The 18,609-nt window shown below is 44.0% G+C and overlaps 1 protein-coding gene across 2 annotated transcripts in view; it reads right to left on the reverse strand.

The window, feature by feature from the left end:
- Positions 1 to 18,609, reverse strand: part of LOC125463010 (mitogen-activated protein kinase 13-like) — a 78,709-nt gene that overhangs the window by 33,448 nt on the left and 26,652 nt on the right. For both annotated transcript variants that reach the window (XM_059653409.1, XM_048553609.2), the window contains exons 3-4: positions 3,471 to 3,529; positions 2,838 to 2,943 (exon numbers count right to left, since the gene is read on the reverse strand). In XM_059653409.1, coding sequence (XP_059509392.1) covers positions 2,838 to 2,943; positions 3,471 to 3,529 — 165 coding nt within the window. The remainder of the gene's footprint in view (positions 1 to 2,837; positions 2,944 to 3,470; positions 3,530 to 18,609) is intronic.

Below are 18,609 nucleotides of genomic sequence, written 5' to 3' on the forward strand. Positions count from 1 at the left end.
AAAGAAAAATGAACAATATCTACCATCAAAATATTGTTATAATTATTTCACTTAATTAAAATGTTCTTGTTTTAGTCATAGTAAATCAATCAAATCAGAAAGTTCAGTTTAAATTCTGTATAAGTGAAAGGGAATTTGAGCCAGTAGTTTCGAAATAGATGAAATGGAAAAAAAATCCATAAGGCAAGTACATGGTGTAGTGCATTGATCTGCAAACATGCTATGTTACATAGTAATACAAGATAGTTTCATGAGCCCAATTTGGCATGCTGGCTGCTCTAAATTCCTACAGCTTATGAGAAGAGAAAACAAAAATTGAAGGATAGCTATCTCCATTCAGAAATCACATCTTTCTGAATTATCCTCAAAATTAGAAGAGATAATATTTGCAATTTGCTGCCAGGGTCTCCCTTTGGAGGGAGATGGTCATCACAGCAGCCCTTTCTTAAAAAAAAACAGAATAGAACACACATCATATAATCATGCAGCATTTGCGTTAAAAGTGGAAATCCAGATAGATTTCAATAGTTGAACTGTGCTGCTGAACCAGACGTCTGAAATGCCCAATGGTATGCTGGAATAATAGTCTTCCTGGGGTCTCATAAACCAGTGTTAAAGATGTTTTTGCATTTTATTTCGATTGTATTTCTGAATGTTATCCTAACATACAAAATAAAGGCCTGGGCTATTACCAACAATAACATGAGCCATGATGAAAACTTCCATGTGTGTTTTCTTCGTGCTACTTATACTCTTTTCTTTTACATAATGTCTACTTATGAATTCATGTCAAAAAGCAAAATCCCACTTTGCACAAAAATACATTTTTTTGAATGTTCTAATGAGTAGGAACGACTTGGCAACAATTAACTTCACATTTCTTTTCATTACATGTTTAGCTCCCACTGTAGATCAACACAAAAACAGCATCATTGAAATAAATTTTCTCATGATCTTGGGCCTAAAGGTTAGCAATGCCCAACAAGCTAATCCATCCACAGAATCACAGAGTCATACAGCATGGAAACAGACCCTAAGGTCCAACCAGTCCATGTCGGTTATGTTCCGTGAACTAGTCCCACCTGCCTGCCCTTATCCCTCCAAATGTTTCCTATTCATGAGCTTATCCAAATGTCTTTTAAACTGTTCCTATATCCACCCCTTTTTCTGGCAGTTCATTCCACACATAAACCACTCATGTCCTTTTTAAACTGTTCTCTCACCTTAAAAATACACCCCCTAGTTCTGAACTCCCTTACCCTAGGGAAAAGACCCTTGTCATTCACCTTATCCATGCCCCTCATGATTTTATAAAGCACAATAAGGTCATCTGTCAACCTCCTTCGCTCCAGTGAAAAATGACCCAGCCTTTTTATATCTCAAACTATCCAATCCCAATAACATCCTGGCACATCTCTTCTGAACCTTCTCCAGCTTAATAACATCCTTCCTATAACAAGGTGTCCAGAATGGCGCAGTGTTCCAGAAGAGGCCTCACCAATATCCCATACAACCTGAACATGTTGTCCTAACTCCTATACTCAAAAGTCTGAGCAATGAAGACAAGCATATTAAACACCTTCTTAGCCAACTTGCCTACCTGTGACACAAATTTCAAAGAGTTAGGCACCTGAACCCTACGTGTCTCTGTTCTCCAATACTACGCAGGACCCTACCATTAATTGTATAAGTCCTATCAAAATGCAATACATCACATTTATCCACCTGTCCCCCTCAGCCATTGACCCAAATTATCCAGATCTCTTGGTAACCTTCTTCACTGTCCACTATATCACCAATTTTAGTGTCATCTGGAAACTTATTAACCATGCCTCCTGCATTCTCATCAAAATCATTTATATAAATGACAAACAAAAATGGATCCAAAGCCAATCTTGTGGAACACTGCTGATCGTCGGCTTCCAATGCAAAAAACAACCCTCCCCCATCACACGCTATCTCCTACCATGAAGTCGATTTTGTTCCCGCTGTCCAAACTAGGAATCTCAGTGTGAACAACTGGGATGTTTCAGCTGTCTAAAACTGGGAATCTCAAGGCGAGCAAGGATTGATTAGGGACAGTCAGCATGGGAAACCATTTCTGACAAACTTGATTGAGTATTTTAATGAAGTATTGAGTATTCCAATTAGAAGCTCACCCTGAAACCCTTGTGTTCTAGCTTTACTAATTAGTCTACCATGTAGAACCTTGTCAAAAACTTTACTAAGTCCAAGTAAACAACGTTTACTGCTCTGTGCTCATCAATGCTATTGGTTACTTCATTAAAATACTCAATCAAGTTTGTCAGACATCCTCATAACTGAAATCTCAGCATCCATTTCGTAATGTAACAAGCGAAGGTCCAACATGAGAAATGCAAAGGCATTCAATAAGAAAGACAGGAAACAACAATTTTTCTGAAGCAGTCCATTATGAAAAGCATTATATTTTAATAATGTTAATGTTTTACATGGAATCACAGAACGTCATTTGCTAAGAAGTGTCTGTGTTGCTCATCTATAGAACTTTCTAATTAATCCCACTTGTCTGCTCTCATATTAGGGTACTGAATTGTTGTTCCCCTTCATGCATTTTATACAAGGGCTGGCCCAGTGATTCATCATTGCCGCAGTATCTGATACCGATCAGAAAATGAACAAAAGGCCATTTGACATGACTCAACTTGCACAATGTTGTTTTTACATATTTGTGCATTAAAATAGTCATAATGTATTGTACTTTCATTTTATATATTTACTTTATTTTTATGCTTTTCATAATGCTTTGAAACAATGCTTCCAAAAAATCAAGTTATCAATATATTTTTGTTTCTTACCTTAAGACCTTTCAATATCTGATATAAAAGATACTGAATTTTGTCTTCTGTTAGTTTTCCCATGACTTTGCTCAAATCAGCATCCATAAATGGCATTACTAAGTAGCTAAAGACAAAATGCTTCAAGATAAGGTGAGCAATTGTTTACATTAAATGACAATTAGCTACATAAATTCAGTCAACGTGTATCACTTGAAAGTCGGATTACGTGTATTTAGATCAGTGCAGCTATTTAAAAATAATCTAGTATAACGTACCAATCCTTGATTCCAATTCTATCAAATTTTAAGCCGTAAAACACCAATCAACACTTAAACTAACTTGGGCAAAGGTAACCTGGAAAAAAGCAATCATTGATCTCAGGGACTTGACTTTATAAAAGCAATGCATAATTAAACATCATTCTTTTGAAAGCGTGCCATCAAATTTCAGCTGTGCGTCACCACTTCAATCCCAGTCCAATGCTTATTTTAATGTATATCATTGCTTGTAATAAGATGGTTTGGTTGTCATTCTCAGGTATTATCTAATTAAGCATTATCTGCACGGAAACAGCATAACTGATAATTCTTAATGGCTTGATGTGATTTTGGCTGCTATGTGACATACTCCGTATATTTTCACAGCACTTACAAATCATTAAATCCATCCAGTGTGAGAGCTGGTGTGAAGACATCAATGAGACCAATAACCTGGAAATGAATTGTACAGTATTTAGGCAGGATCGGTCTTGCATTAACCATTTTTCATCAACTCTTATGAAAACTACATGTATTTTGTTATAAACGGAGTTACTTATTTTGTTTCTGAAACTTGACAACATATCTCAACCTCAGGAAAATCATTAGACAAGATGAAACTGTCCTATCAATTGTCAAGACATCGGAGGAAAACTTTTCAAATTCTTTTTTGCGCAGATCAGGTTTTCCAAGCTCAGTTTCCTGCTCATAGCACACACATTTTTCTTGAATCAAAAATGAACGTTCTAGTCTTTTATTTGGAGTGTACTTCTAAAGGATTTGGGGTGTTGTCTCAATTCAGTCTGTTGACATCATTTGTCCAAGGTCAGACATATGATGCACAAGTCTGTGAACCTGTCAGTCAGTCCTGTCCTGTGAAAATGGATCAAGCTATCAAAGATGCAATTTAAAGTTGTTTCACTGCCACTAATTCAAAATAGTGAAACTTGCAGGAAAATAGGTATTGCTAAGGAAGACAAGGGAAGCAAAGCAACATTTTCTTCTATCGTTCTTTGAAAGTGTAATCTAAAATGCCCCACTAACTAGTTCAAAATGTTCACTGAATAAATAAGTCTTCACAATTATTTCACAGTACCGAAAGCAAACAGATATCACAGCAAAATAATTTTTCACAACATATATTCAAAGTACTCATCTAAATTAACAAATATATGAATTATACATAAATGTTTCATTATACTTTATTCAACTAACAGTGCCCTTTGAAATACTTCTTGGGTAATTCAACCGAAAACCTAACACCATTATTTATTTATTAGGAATACATCAGTTTTTTTGTCTATTCCAGTTAAATGAGTTACATTCTTCATTTATGTTTCCTTGATGTGTAAGCACGATGGAGACTTTGGACCACCAAGGATAGCTGCTCAATTCATTTGAGCTCAATTTTGAGGTCTCGTCCACATAATCTACACTGACATTTCAGGACATTATTAAGGCAGCACTGAACAGCTAGTAGTATCATATTTCCCAACCCATTTGAAAGTACAGGTAAGCAATGTAGACCTCGTGGTGACATAGTTCTTCCCTTGTTCTGGCCAATATTTATCACTGAGGCTGACAATGCATACTTGTCTGAAACTTACCAGAAATTGGCTAAGTGTCAATTTTGGTGTGTTTTATGGAGAATTTCTCTCTCCGAAGCTGTGAGATTTTCCAAATTATCATTCCAAATTCATCTCATTATTTTACATCACGCCTCATTGGCAGAAGCTCTGGCTTCTGCCTGGACAAGCCAGGATCCCTGGCACCAGCAATATCTTTAAAGTCCAACATGCACCAAGCCAACAATCAGATGCCTGCACAGTTCCTGTCAATTGGCCCAAACACACTGGATGGAAGAAAGTTGTCATCCCACTTTGATGACAGGAACCTGGTGGTACTGATGGAATGAGGATGTGTGCAGGTGGTTGCTCCCATGGAGCATGCCCTGAGGTGTTGGTGCCTGTGTTCAAGATGGAGGGCCAGAGTTATGAGGTCTCCACTCAAGACTTATGTCAGGAACCGTTGCCTTCTATTTTCTCATGTTGCTGTTCTAGTTGCTAATCTATGCAAAAAGGTTCATGATGGAGAATCTCATTTTTTGCTGCTGACTTTGGAAATCTCAATACCATCAATCTCACGGGATTCTTGCAATTTTCTGATCAATGCCTACATCATTCAGTAACTGGGAAAATTACACTATTATTTTGACATTTGACTAATTTTTTTGTCTGTGCCTTGTTTTGTTCAAATTGACTATTAATTTTCACACAAGAGTAATGACACTCCAAAAATATCTCATTTACTCTGAAATAATCCAGACATGCTTGAGACCTACAAACACATCATAATTACAGGCTATTTCCAATGATATATTCAAACACTCTATAGAATATAGAATAATAATTGGACATGTACAATGTTCTTCCCTATCAAATTATCAAAAGTTTATCTTCTTCAGTAGTATCTCACTGTATGCAAAACTGGAAGGGCTATGCTGTGACAGGAATTGTTACTATGTACCACACAATTAAATAGTAGTGACCTTTCAATACATTTCTCAAAAGATACAAAAAATTTCCAGTCCACTATTTATCAAATAGTTTCCCATTGTTATAATTATTTCCTGATGCTGTCTGTTTATATCTTCTTCAATATCCTCAAGATGTGGCAGAATTTTCGTAACAGGCATCTAATTGCATTCTTCAGTAGCTAGACTCTTATCTCGTATCCTATTGCTCAAAACATTTTTGCCTGCCATGTTGCTGAAACTATTAGCTAGTAACAACATGGGATGGAACAAAAAGCAAAAATTGGAAACACTCAGCAGATCTGGCAGTATCTGTGGAAGAAAAGCAAAGTTAACCGTCTGTTCATTTCCTTAAGAGAATAGAATTGGAAGTGTCTAGAAGATAGCTAATTAAAAGTTCTATCTGGATACAAGGTCCACGTGAGTCACACTGCCATGGCGATGAGCTTTGAGAAGGAAAAGTCCATTGAAAGCCATAGCAACCTCAAGTAAACAGCGTTTCCAAGATATCCCTGAAACTGTCAGACACCGAGACACTGTGTAGCAAACTGACAGATAGACAGTAGATGATAGAGGCAGTCAGTACTGAAACTGAAGTAGATAAAATGTTAACAGTACTACTCATCACACAGAACGTGACAGGGAGCTAATGCTCAAATCAAAGTTTGTGAAGAGTTATAGAAAGTCAGAAGGTTCACTTAACTTGGCTTATTGGAAGGAATCCCCAGTGTAATCTTAAATTCTGTGATTAGAAGTTACTTGGCTAGGAGAATAAGAAGAAAACAAGCTCTCAGGAGCCAAGTGTAAACTGGGACTGATTTCCAGAGAGTACAGAGGGCACTTAAGAGATAGCATAAAATACAAGAATAGCAGAAAATCTTCAGTTGTATTGGAAGCTAAATGGAAATTTTTCTGAAGAAGGGTCTACGCCCGAAACATCAGCATTCCTGCTCCTCTGATGCTGCTTCGCCTGTTGTGTTCATCCAGCTCTACACCCTGTATCTCAGATTCTCCAGCATCTGCAGTTCCTACTATCTCTGGAAATTTGTTGTCTCCAGTTTACAGTATAAGTTGCCTGCTGAAACATATTTAGATAGCATTTCATTTGTTTCTTGCAATCCTTTCATACAGTCACGTGAAGTTCAAGTCATTTTTTTCAAAAAATTTTCACTGTGTGAATTATCATTAACAATAATTAGCAAATACTCACTGAACACCCTGGTTGTTATGTCAATATGGAAGCCGATGTAGTTGGCAGAGAGAGATCCTGAAGGGCTTGTAGCTGACCATGACAGATCCCAGGGAGAGGTTGACCACGTGTCTGCCTCAGCAAGGTCACCTCTGTCCCTCAGCCATTTTTCTTTCAGCAGCCAACCGAAAAATTCCAGCCTGGGTCAGTAATGTACCCTTATCAGACCTTTATGTGACTGAATTGGCTACTTGCCATTTGTGGGTGGGTAGCTTCAGCTTCCCCTGCACCCCCGGCCCCAACCCCTACAGGCACAGACCCAGATTACAAGTTTGATTTGGACTGCTAACCACATTTTAACACTTGCTTAGACTTTAAAAGCACAAAAATTGTTTTTTTGTTTTACAAACTTGAATGCTTCTGGCCCATGGAGGAATTATTGCAAAGACTCATTTTTCTTTTCAGCGCCTGAGGCCCAATTTAGAAGAGTATTTGGCAATAGCTTAATCATGTTACATGCTGCAAATTATGGTTTGGTACATTGGCAGCTTTGAAAAAGAAATAAATTTGAGTGATTTAAATTTTCTGTTTATTTACTCCTTGTTGTAAGTACATTCAATTAACTTACTTATGACTTAATCTAGAGGCAGGAAGCTGGAAAAGCACAGCAGGTCAGACAGTATCGTACGAACAGCTAAGTCAACATTTCAGGCCAATCAGTCCTGATAAAGGGTTTCGGCCTGAAACATTGACTTACCCATTCCTCAGACTCTGTCTGACCCGTTGTGCATTTCCAGCCTCATACCTACAGACTCTGGCTTCCAGCATCTGGAGCCCTTAATGTCTCCAAGTTACTTCTGATTTACTCTAACTCATTTAAACACTAAATTGTTAACTCTGTAAATGTGTCTCATTCAACTGCAATGCTTCCAAAAGATATGATGGGCAGAACCTTAAGTCATCTCACCACATCATATATGCATTCCTCATTTGGCAACAGCAGATTCCCAAATGACACACGTTCTTTTTGGTTAAATGCCTTGTTAAGAGCTCAACTCATCATGGGTTGTGAACTTATAAAACTCTCTGTATAAACTAGCCATCAGGAAAACTTGATATGGAAAGCAGAGTGGGTTCACAGCAGATTGAACCTGCCACTTGCTCCAAAAACCTCCATGTTGGGCATCAGGCACCTAAACATTGGAAAATTCCATGCGCACCGGCCATATGCACTCTATGTCCATGGACATTGACATCTATACTGCCATCTGTGAATCTTCGTGGCACATCTTTGATCCTGGATGTGAGTTTGCTCGCTGAGCTGGAAGGTTAGTTTTCAGACGTTTCGTCACCATTCTAGGTAACAGCATCAGTGAGCCTCCGACGAAGCGCTGGTGTTATGTCCCGCTTTCTATTTATCTGTTTAGGCTAAACAGAAATAGAAAGCGGGGCATAACACCAGCGCTTCGTCGGAGGCTCATTGATGATGGTACCTAGAATGGTGACGAAACGTCTAAAAACTAACCTTCCAGCTCAGCGAGCAAACTCACATCCAGAACCTCAACCTGAGCTACAAATCTTCTCAAAACATCTTTGATCCATTTACAGGACACTTCACTTTATTGCTACACCTCAGGCTGCACTGGCAATTATCAAGTAGAGTTTGCACTCAGACATGCACCCAGCTGATATATTGGACCAGGGTGCATGATCTAGGCTCTTTGCTCACTGTTTTGGTGCTCACACATTTGGAGCCTACCAAAACACTCATAGCATCCCTGCCTTGCAATACCTTTTTGCACTTGTCCCCTCAAGGGTACAGTAAGTAAGGGGCAGCCTCCAATGTTGGTCTAGGTTCTGATCAGGATTCTTTTCTGATAAGGGATGAGGAGCTGAATAATTTACAGCACACCACCTATCTCGAGTCTTTCAGTCCTATTGTGGACTGCTTTCTTGCTGGAATGAGAGAAAAGGCGTTATTACAGAGGATGGATGTGAGTGACATAACTATTGCTGTTGGTACGGGCGGAGAGGGGTCTTGAGTGAGCAACTAGACAGGAGAGAGGACATGCAGGGATGATGGTGATGTAGGTTGAGGTGGGTGTTGGAAGATGTTGCAGGCAACAGTGGGAGTCGTACAGTACGAGCTTTGCTGAGAGGTGGCTACAGTAGATAGAGTGAGTGTGGAGTATTGGAGTGAAGGTGGTTGCACTAATGCTGGTGGAATGGACTTTGACCTTCTTGCAATGGTGGTGGGCATTCCTCAGATGACTGAATGCTGAACTATAATCAGGTACAACCCAGGATGGAATGGTCTTGTGTCTGGACTGCCTCTGTTGGTGCTGGAAGAAAAGAAACCCAGTCTACACAACACACCATCCAGCAGGGCCTCTAGGATCCTGCATGCAAAGCAAAGCACCAATTTTCCCCTGTCAGTCTTGTCTGACGCAGTTGTCAGGAATTGTGCAGGGCAGATCCTGGCTGACAGCATTTGTTTGAGTGCACAACGGACTTTATTCTGTCAGGGATACTGCTCAATTCTGGGGTCTCCAGTGAGTAGCAAGTTGTTCCAAGAATGGCAAATGGTAAGATGGGGTGGGAATTGGAGGTTATACTTGCATGAGACTTGAATTACCAAATTATGCAATGAGTTTGATAAGAAAGCATGAGAAAATTTACTTGGTCTTGTGGTGCGAATCACTCCAAATTCAACAAGACTCACTCTTAGCCATAAAAATGTAAAATTCCACCTGATATGACAGATGCATACAGAAAACACCCTTATAGTTGTAAAGTACATCAATTGCTGATGATATATTTTACCACAAGGGGGCAGAAACTCACAGTAATGGTAGGAATGTACAGTGTCACCTTGTTGGGAGGATGTCCAGTTGCTCAAAAGAATAGTTATACTGGAATGGGAGCCAGCCCCAAATGGTATTGAGACAAAATGGCCTCATGGTATTATCGCCAGATAAGTAATCCAGAAACTCAGCTAATGCTCTCAGATAATAAAATGTGAGGCTGGATGAACACAGCAGGTCAAGCAGCATCTCAGGAGCACAAAAGCTGACATTTTGGGCCTAGACCCTTCATCAGAGAGGGGGATGGGGTGAGGATTCTGGAATAAATAGGGAGAGGGGGGAGGCAGACCGAAGATGGACAGAAAAGAAGATAGGTGGAGAGGAGAGTACAGGTGGGGAGGTAGGGAGGGGATAGGTCAGTCCAGGGACGACGGACAGGTCAAGGAGGTGGGATGAGGTTGGTAGGTAGGAGATGGAGGTGCGGCTTGGGGTGGGAGGAAGGGATGGGCGAGAGGAAGAACAGGTTAGGGAGGCAGAGACAGGTTGGACTGGTTTTGGGATGCAGTGGGTGGAGGGGAAGAGCTGGGCTGGTTGTGTGGTGCAGTGGGGGAAGGGGAGATTTTGAAGCTGGTGAAGTCCACATTGATACCATTGGGCTGCAGGGTTCCCAAGCAGAATATGAGTTGCTGTTCCTGCAACCTTCGGGTGGCATCATTGTGGCACTGCATGAGGCCCATGATGGACATGTCATCTAAAAAAATGGGAGGGGGAGTGGAAATGGTTTGCAACTGGGAGGTGCAGTTGTTTATTGCGAACCGAGCAGAGGTGTTCTGCAAAGTGGTCCCCAAGCCTCCACTTGGTTTCCCCAATGTAGAGGAAGCCGCACCGGGTACAGTGGATGCAGTAGACCACATTGGTAGATGTGCAGGTGAACTTCTGCTTAACGTGGAAAGTCATCTTGGGGCCTGGGATAGGGGTGAGGGAGGTGGTGTGGGGGCAAGTGTAGCATTTCCTGCGGTTGCAGGGGAAGGTGCCGGGTGTGGTAGGGTTGGAGGGCAGTGTGGAGCGAACAAGGGAGTCACGGAGAGTGTGGTCTCTCCGGAAAGTAGGCAGGGGTGGGGATGGAAAAACGTCTTGGGTGGCGGGGTCGGATTGTAGATGGCAGAAGTGTCGGAGGATGATATGTTGTATCCGGAGGTTGGTGGGATGGTGTGTGAGAACGAGGGGGATCCTCTTTGGGCGGTTGTGGCGGGGGCAGGGCGTGAGGGATGTGTTGCGGGAAATGCAGGAGACGCGGTCAAGGGCGTTCTCGACCACTTTGGGGGGAAGTTGCGGTCCTTGAAGAACTTGGACATCTGGGATGTGCAGGAGTGGAATGCCTCATCGTGGGAGCAGATGCGGCAGAGGCGGAGGCATTGGGAATAGGGGATGGAATTTTTGCAGGAGGGTGGGTGGGAGGTGGTGTATTCTAGGTCGCTGTGGGAGTCAGTGGGCTTGAAATGGACATCAGTTACAAGCTGGTTGCCTGAGATGGAGACTGAGAGATCCAGGAAGGTGAGGGATGTGCTGGAGATGGCCCAGGTGAACTGAAGGTTGGGCTGGAAGGTGTTGGTGAAGTGGATGAACTGTTCAAGCTCCTCTGGGGAGCAAGAGGCGGCGCCGATACAGTCATCAATATAACGGAGGAAGAGGTGGGGTTTGGGGCCTGTGTAGGTGCGGAAGAGGGACTGTTCCACGTAACCTACAAACAGGCAGGCACAGCTGGGGCCCAGGGCCACCCCCTTAGTCTGTAGGAAGTGGGAGGAATCGAAAGAGAAGTTGTTGAGGGTGAGGACGAGTTCGGCTAGGCGGATGAGGGTGTCGGTGGAGGGAGACTGGCCGGGCCTGCGGGACAGGAAGAAGCGGAGGGCCTTGAGGCCATCTGCATGCGGAATGCAGGTGTATAGGGACTGGACGTCCATGGTGAAAATGAGGTGTTGGGGGCCAGGGAATTGGAAGTCCTGGAGGAGGTGGAGGGCATGGGTGGTGTCACGGACGTAGGTGGGGAGTTCCTGGACCAAAGGGGAGAAAATGGGTGGACATGAGTTCGGTGGGGCAGGAGCAGGCTGAGACGATGGGTCGACCAGGGCAGGCAGGTTTGTGGATTTTGGGAAGGAGATAGAAACGGGTCGTGCGGGGTTGGGGAACAATGAGGTTGGAGGCTGTGGGTGGGAGGTCCCCTGAGGTGATGAGGTCATGAATGGTGTTGGAGATGATGGTTTGGTGCTCGGGTGTGGGGTCATGATCGAGGGGGCGGTAGGAGGTGGTGTCGGAGAGTTGGCATCTGGCCTCGGTGATATAGAGGTCAGTGAGCCATACTACCACTGCGCCACCCTTGTCTGCGGGTTTGATGGTGAGGTTGGGGTTGGAGCGGAGGGAGCGGAGGACTGCCCGTTCTGCGGGGGAGAGGTTGCAGTGGGTGAGAGGGGTGGAGAGGTTGAGGCGGTTAATGTCTCGACGGCAGTTAGAGATGAAGAGGTCGAGGGAGGGTAGGAGGCCTGGGGGTGGCGTCCAGGAGGAGGACTTGTGTTGGAAGCGGGTGAGGGGTCAGTGGAGGGAGGGTTAGGTTCCCGGTTGAAGAAGTAGGCGCGGAGGCGAAGGCGGCAGAAAAACTGTTCTGTGTCCAATCGTGACTGGTATTCGTTGATGTGTGGTTGTAGGGGGACAAAGGTGAGCCCCTTACTAAGGACTGACCGTTCGTCCTCAGTTAGTGGGAGGCTGGGGGGATGGTGAAGATGCGGCAGGGTTCAGTGTGACTGTCTTCTCTGGGGTTGCTGGCTGTGGAGGTTGTTGGCAGAGCAATGAGGTCGTCGGCCGTGGGCGGGGTTCCGTCGGCCATGGGCCGGGCGGGCGGCAGCAGCTGCGGTGAGGGTGGTGTGTGAGGTGTTGTGACTGGAAGTGGAGGCGGTGACTACAGCAGCGGTCCCGGAAGTGGTGTGGCCGGCGGAGGCGGACGTGATGTCATCAGTGGGGTCTCCGGCCGTGTCCTCATGGTCAATGGCAGCGGGTGCATGGTGGGGGAGGGGCAGGGACAGACTCGGGATTTGGGAGGCGCAGGAATCCTCTTGTGGGTGGCAGGGGCCAGTGAGTTGGTTGTACTTACGATTTTTGGTGTCCGGTAAAGCTGAGTGTAACTGGGTGTTCAGTCTGTGGATCCTGCGGAGGATAAAAAACAGCAGAGGTCCTTTGCAGGTCTGGGAGAGGGAGGCTTTGAGCTGGGGCAGGCTGGATTGCAGTGTGTGGAGGTGCCGGCGCATGGCTGCGAGTGTCTGTTTCAGGACTCGCAGGGAGAAACGCTTCTGAAGGGTCTGAATATTCTGGGTGTAGAGGTGGTCACGGTTGGGGCCAAACTGGGAAGGCTGAAATGGACTGTAGTCCATTGGGGATGATCCGGTTCCGTAGGCAGGTGCTGAGGAAGGTGATGTGGCTGTGGTATCTGGTTTGCTTCAGGGCATGGTCGAGCAGTTTCAAGGCCGAAGAGATTACAAGAGAGTTGCAATGGGAGAGAGATTCCCTGAGGTTGGTCCGGAGGGAGGAGGGTAACTTCTTCAGGTTAGGCATCCCTGGAAGAGGCTTCGCAGTGAGGTTAAAATTCTATCAGTGATAATGGGAACTATTCCCATTATCACTAATGCTCTCAGATGTTCACCTGCACATCTGCCAATGTGGTATACCGCATCCGCTGTACCTGTTGTGGCTACCTCTACATCAGGGAAACCAAGCAGAGGCTTGGAGTCCACTTTGCAGAACACCTATGCTCGGTTTGCAATAGACAACTGCACCTCCCAGTTGCAAACCATTTCAACTTCCCCCTCCCATTCCTAGACGACATGACCGTCCTGAGCCTCCTGCAGTGCCACAACGATGCCACCCGAAGGTTGCAGGAACTGCAACTCATTCCACTTTGGAACCCAGCAGCCCAATGGTATCAATGTGGATTTCACAAGCTTCAAAATCTCCCCTCCCCCCACTGCATCCCAAAACCAGCCCAGCTCGTCCCCGCCTCCCTAACTTGTTCTTCCTCTCACCTATCCCCTCCTCCCACCTCAGGCCACACCTCCACTTCCCACCTACTAACCTCATCCCACTCCCTTGACCTGTCCGTCCTCTCCGGACTGACCTATCCCCTCTCTAACTCCCCACCGATACTCACCTCTACTGGCTCCATTCCTGGCCCTTTAACTTGTCTGTCTCCTCTTCTATCCATCTTCGATCCACCTCCCCCTCTCTCCATCCCCTTTCCTGACAAAGGGTCTCAGCCCAAAACGTCAGCTTTTGTGCTCCTAAGATGCTGCTTGGCCTGCTGTGTTCATCCAGCTCCACACTTTGTTATCTCAGATTCTCCAGCATCCGCAGTTCCCATTATCTCTCTAATATGCTGGGGAACAGGGTTTAAATCATGCCATGGTAGATGATGGAATTGGAATTAAATAAAAATATCTGGAATTAAGAATCCACTGATTCCCATGAAACCATTGTCAATTGTTGGTAAACTGGCCCACTAACATCTTTCAGGGAAGGAAATCTGCTATTCTCAGCTGGTCAGGCCTATGTGTGTCTCCAGACCAACAGCAATATGGTTGGCTCTCAACGGCCCTCTGAAATGGCCTAGCAAGCCACTGAGTTGTATATCAATTGCTAGAAATGAGACCAGATGGCACCTGACATCAACCTGGGCAACACATATGACAATAGCAAAAACAGCCCAGTCAACCCTGCAAAGTTGTCTTTACTAACATCTGGGGTAATAATAGGGAGAGGTGTCTCACAGACTAGTCAGACTCAGAATCATACCTGACAGATAATGTCCCAGATACAACCATCACCATCCCTGGATATATCCTGTCTCACCAACAGGACAGACCCATCAGAGGTGCAGGCACAGTGGTATACAGTCAGAGGGTGTTGCACTGGGAGTCCTCAACACTGACACTGGGCTCCGTGAAGTCTCATGACTTCAAGTGAAACACGGGCAAGGAAACCACCTGCTGCTTACCACATCCTGCCCTCTCTCAGCTGATAAATCAGTACCCTTCCGAATTGAACACTTACAGGAAGAATCAAGGGTGGCAAGGGCACAAATTGTCCTCTGGGTGGGAGATTTCAATGTCCACTGAAATTACTCCACAGAGACCAGTATCCCACCACAAAGTCATTCTTTGTTTACACATGGCAAGTCCTTGACACCAATCCAGCTCCCTCAGAACCAGCTCTGAGAGTGAACCAAATCCCTAACACTGCTATTTATATCTGTCAGCCAGTGCTCCCTGATTGGACCAGATTAATAATCCCAATCAGGGAACTCATTATTCTATCAGGTCCACCTGGCAGACCTCGTTGCAATCACCATATCCACCACCAGGAGTGACTTGGCAGCAGTGCCACTGTGAGCTGGCCAGGTCCTAAATGTAGCTGCTTAACTGGGTCTGCAGCAGGTGGTGAGAGAGCCAACAAGAGGGGAAAACATACTTGATGTGATCCTGACCAGTCTGCCAGCTGCAGATGCATCTGTCCATCACAGTATTGGAAAGAGTAATGACTGCACAGTCCTTGTGGAGACAAAGTCCCACCTTCACGTGGAAAATAATTTCCATTGCATTGTGTAGCACTATCGCTGTGCTAAATGGGACAGGCTTCACACTGATCTAGCAGCTCAGGACTGGGCATCTATGAGGTGTTGTTGGCCATCAATAGCAACAGAATTGTACTCCAGCACAATCTGTAACCCCATGGCCTGGCATATCCCCCACTCAACCATTACCATCAAGGCAGGGGATCAACTCTGGTTCAATGCACAGTGTAGGAGGGCATGCCAGGAGCAGCACCAGGCATACCTAAAAATGAGGAGTCAACATGGTGAAGCTACCAAACAGGACTACTTGCATGTCAAAAAGCATAAGCAGCAAGTGAGAGACAGAGCTAACGATCCTACAATCAACGGATCAGATCTAAGCTCTGCAGTCCTGACACATCCACTTGTGAATGGTAGCAATTAAACAACTCACTGCAGGATGAAGTTCCACAAACATTCCCACCCTCAATGTCAGAAGAGCCCAGCATATCAGTGCAAAAGATAAAACCAAAGCTTTGACAGCAATCTTCAGTCAGAAGTGTGAGATCCATCTTGGCCTCTTCCACTGGTCCCCAACATCAGACATACCAGACTTCAGCTAATTCGATTCATTCCATGTGATACTAAGAAGTGGTTGGCGACACTGGATACTGCAAAGGCTACTGGCCCTGAAAACATTCCGGCAACAGAACTGAAGACTTGTGCTCCAGAACCTGCTGCTCTAATAGGGAAGCTCTTCCAGAATAATCACAACACTGGCATCCAACTGATAATGTGGAAAATTGTCCAGCTACATCCTGTACATATAAAGCAGGAAAAATCCAACTTGGCCAGTTACCATCCCATCAGTCTACTGTTGATTATTGGTAAAGTGATGGAAGGTGTCATCAACAGTGCTATCAAGCAGCACCTTCTCAGCAATAACCTGCTCACTGATGCCCAGTTTGTGTTCCATCAGGGTGACTCAGCTCCTGGCCTCATTACAGCCTTGGTTCAAACATGGATAAAACAGGTGAATTCCAGAGGTGAGAAGAGAGTGACAGTCCTTGGCATCTACGTTCTACCAAGTGTGGCATCAAGGAGCCCTAGCAAAACTGGAATCAAAGGGTATCGGGGGAAAGCTCTGCTGGTTGGAGTGATACCTGGCACATTGGAAGATAGTTGTGATTGTTAGAGTCATGTCAGCTCCAGGACATCTCTGCAGGTGATGCCCTGCTATCCACAGGGTAGCATCCTCAGCTCAACCATCTTCAGTTGCTTCATCGATAAACTTCCCTCCAGCATAAGAAGTGGGAACATTCACAATGTTCAGCACTATTCACACTTCCTCAGATACGGAAGCAGTCCATGTTCAAATGCAATAAGATGTGGACAATATCCAGGGTTGGGCTGATAAATGGCAAGTAATATTCACACCACACAAATGCTAGGCATTAATCATCTCCAATAAAAGACAATCTTGCCACTGCTCCTTGATATTCAATGGTGTTAATATCACTGAATCTCCTACTATCTACACCCTGCATGTTACTATTGAGCAGAAAATGACCTGGACTGACCATATAAAATATAGTGGCTACAAGAACAGATCAGAGGCTAGGAATACTGAGGTGGATAACTCACCTCCTGACTTCCCAAAATCTGTCTATCATCTTCAAGGGACATGTCAAGAGTGTAGTGAAATAATCTCCTGTTGCCTGGATGGACACTGCTCCAACCAACACTCAAGAAGCTTGACACCACCCAATACAAAGCATCTTGCTTGATTAGCACCACGTACACAAATATTCATTATCCAACTGTTTGCACACAGGTTATAGAGGTCAATATTCTCCTGTGGACTTGTGGAGTCTTTGTCACAGAAGCGTTTGAATGATGCAAAGTACATACAGACTTCACAGTAGCAGTAGCGTGCACTACCTACAAGATGAACTGCAGAAATACACCAATGCTCCTTAGAAAGCACCTTTCAGACCCACGATCGTTTCCATTTCGGAAGACATGGGCAGCAGATACATGGCACACCAAGTTGCCCTATAATCCACTCACATATTCTGACTTAGAAAGATATCGCCATTCCTTCATCATTGCTGGGTCAAAATCCTGGAATGCCCTCCCAAAAGACATTGTTGGTCAAACCTACAACACCTCACCACAACCTTCTGCAAGACAGCTAGGGATGGACAATAAATGCTGGCCAGCCAGCAATGTCCACATCTCATGAGTGAATAAAGAAGTTGGTTGACCCATCAGTCTACCCTTGATTAACTCTGCAGTGAAATGATCAATGGATAAGGACCCTGTACTTGGTTTAATCAAAGTATCATACTTTGACAACATGGATGTTATTCCCATTCCAATCCAAGTTCAGCAGAGATAAAAAGAAAATAGATGCTTCTAGTTTTCAGAATCCTCAAAGCTGATCATACATACTTAGACGAGGGACAGAACCGAGATAAAACTTGACCAGAAACTGAGCCAAAAATGGCCAATCACTTTTTAAATAACCCATTATTATGCTGTCAAGTATATCTGAGTCACTTGTTGTTTAACTAATTATATTTTTGCTGCTCATTGATGCTCAAAACTTCCGAACTTAATTTTCTCTTCCGAAAATACACTCTACGCATGTAAGAAAACATAACAGTTTGGGCACAATGTTGACAAATAAAAATGCTGGACACTTACTTGGCCAGGTTTAGTTATACCTGCAATGTTCGTCCTGTCAAGACTCACAAACAATGTTCACATCATACTTTATTTATCCCAATAAACATGTGATAAGCGGTAGGACGAGAACTGATCAGAATTAAGGAAGGGAGGACGTTGTCCTGAACGAGAGTTCAAGATACGGCTGCCTAAAGTTCCAAGTCTGTCGGCACTAATAGCAGCACTTTGGACCATTTCTTTTCCATAAAGCTAAGGCTTTCTTTATGTTCATAACTGACTGATAGAGATTTAATAAACCTCTGGCTTTCTGTGAGCTCATGATTGACTATACAAGTTTAATATTCGTTATGGTTGAGTGAATGACATGAAAACATAAATTGGAGAACGGAGATAACGTCTTCAGCTACTCAACATGTTGGAAGTAATTTTGTCCTGTAAGTGTTGCTGCTATTGTTATGATTCCTTACTTCAACTTTTTGTAATGCTTTAAGGAAAATCATTAACATCTGGAAACAAGAACAGTCAATATCAAATGCACAGCTCTAGTAATTTCACAAAAACAGTCAGAAAGCAGCTTGAGCCAACATTATCATGCAGTATAATTCAGTGCTTTTTACTGATTTGATTTTTTTGTTAAAAGCTTAAAACACGAAATGCACTGGAAGGGTATTGAAAATTAATAGCATTAGATGGCAGTGCACTCATAAATGGTAAAATTTATCACAC

The sequence above is a fragment of the Stegostoma tigrinum genome, chromosome 21 (assembly GCF_030684315.1).
Source record: "Stegostoma tigrinum isolate sSteTig4 chromosome 21, sSteTig4.hap1, whole genome shotgun sequence".
NCBI lineage: Eukaryota > Metazoa > Chordata > Chondrichthyes > Orectolobiformes > Stegostomatidae > Stegostoma > Stegostoma tigrinum.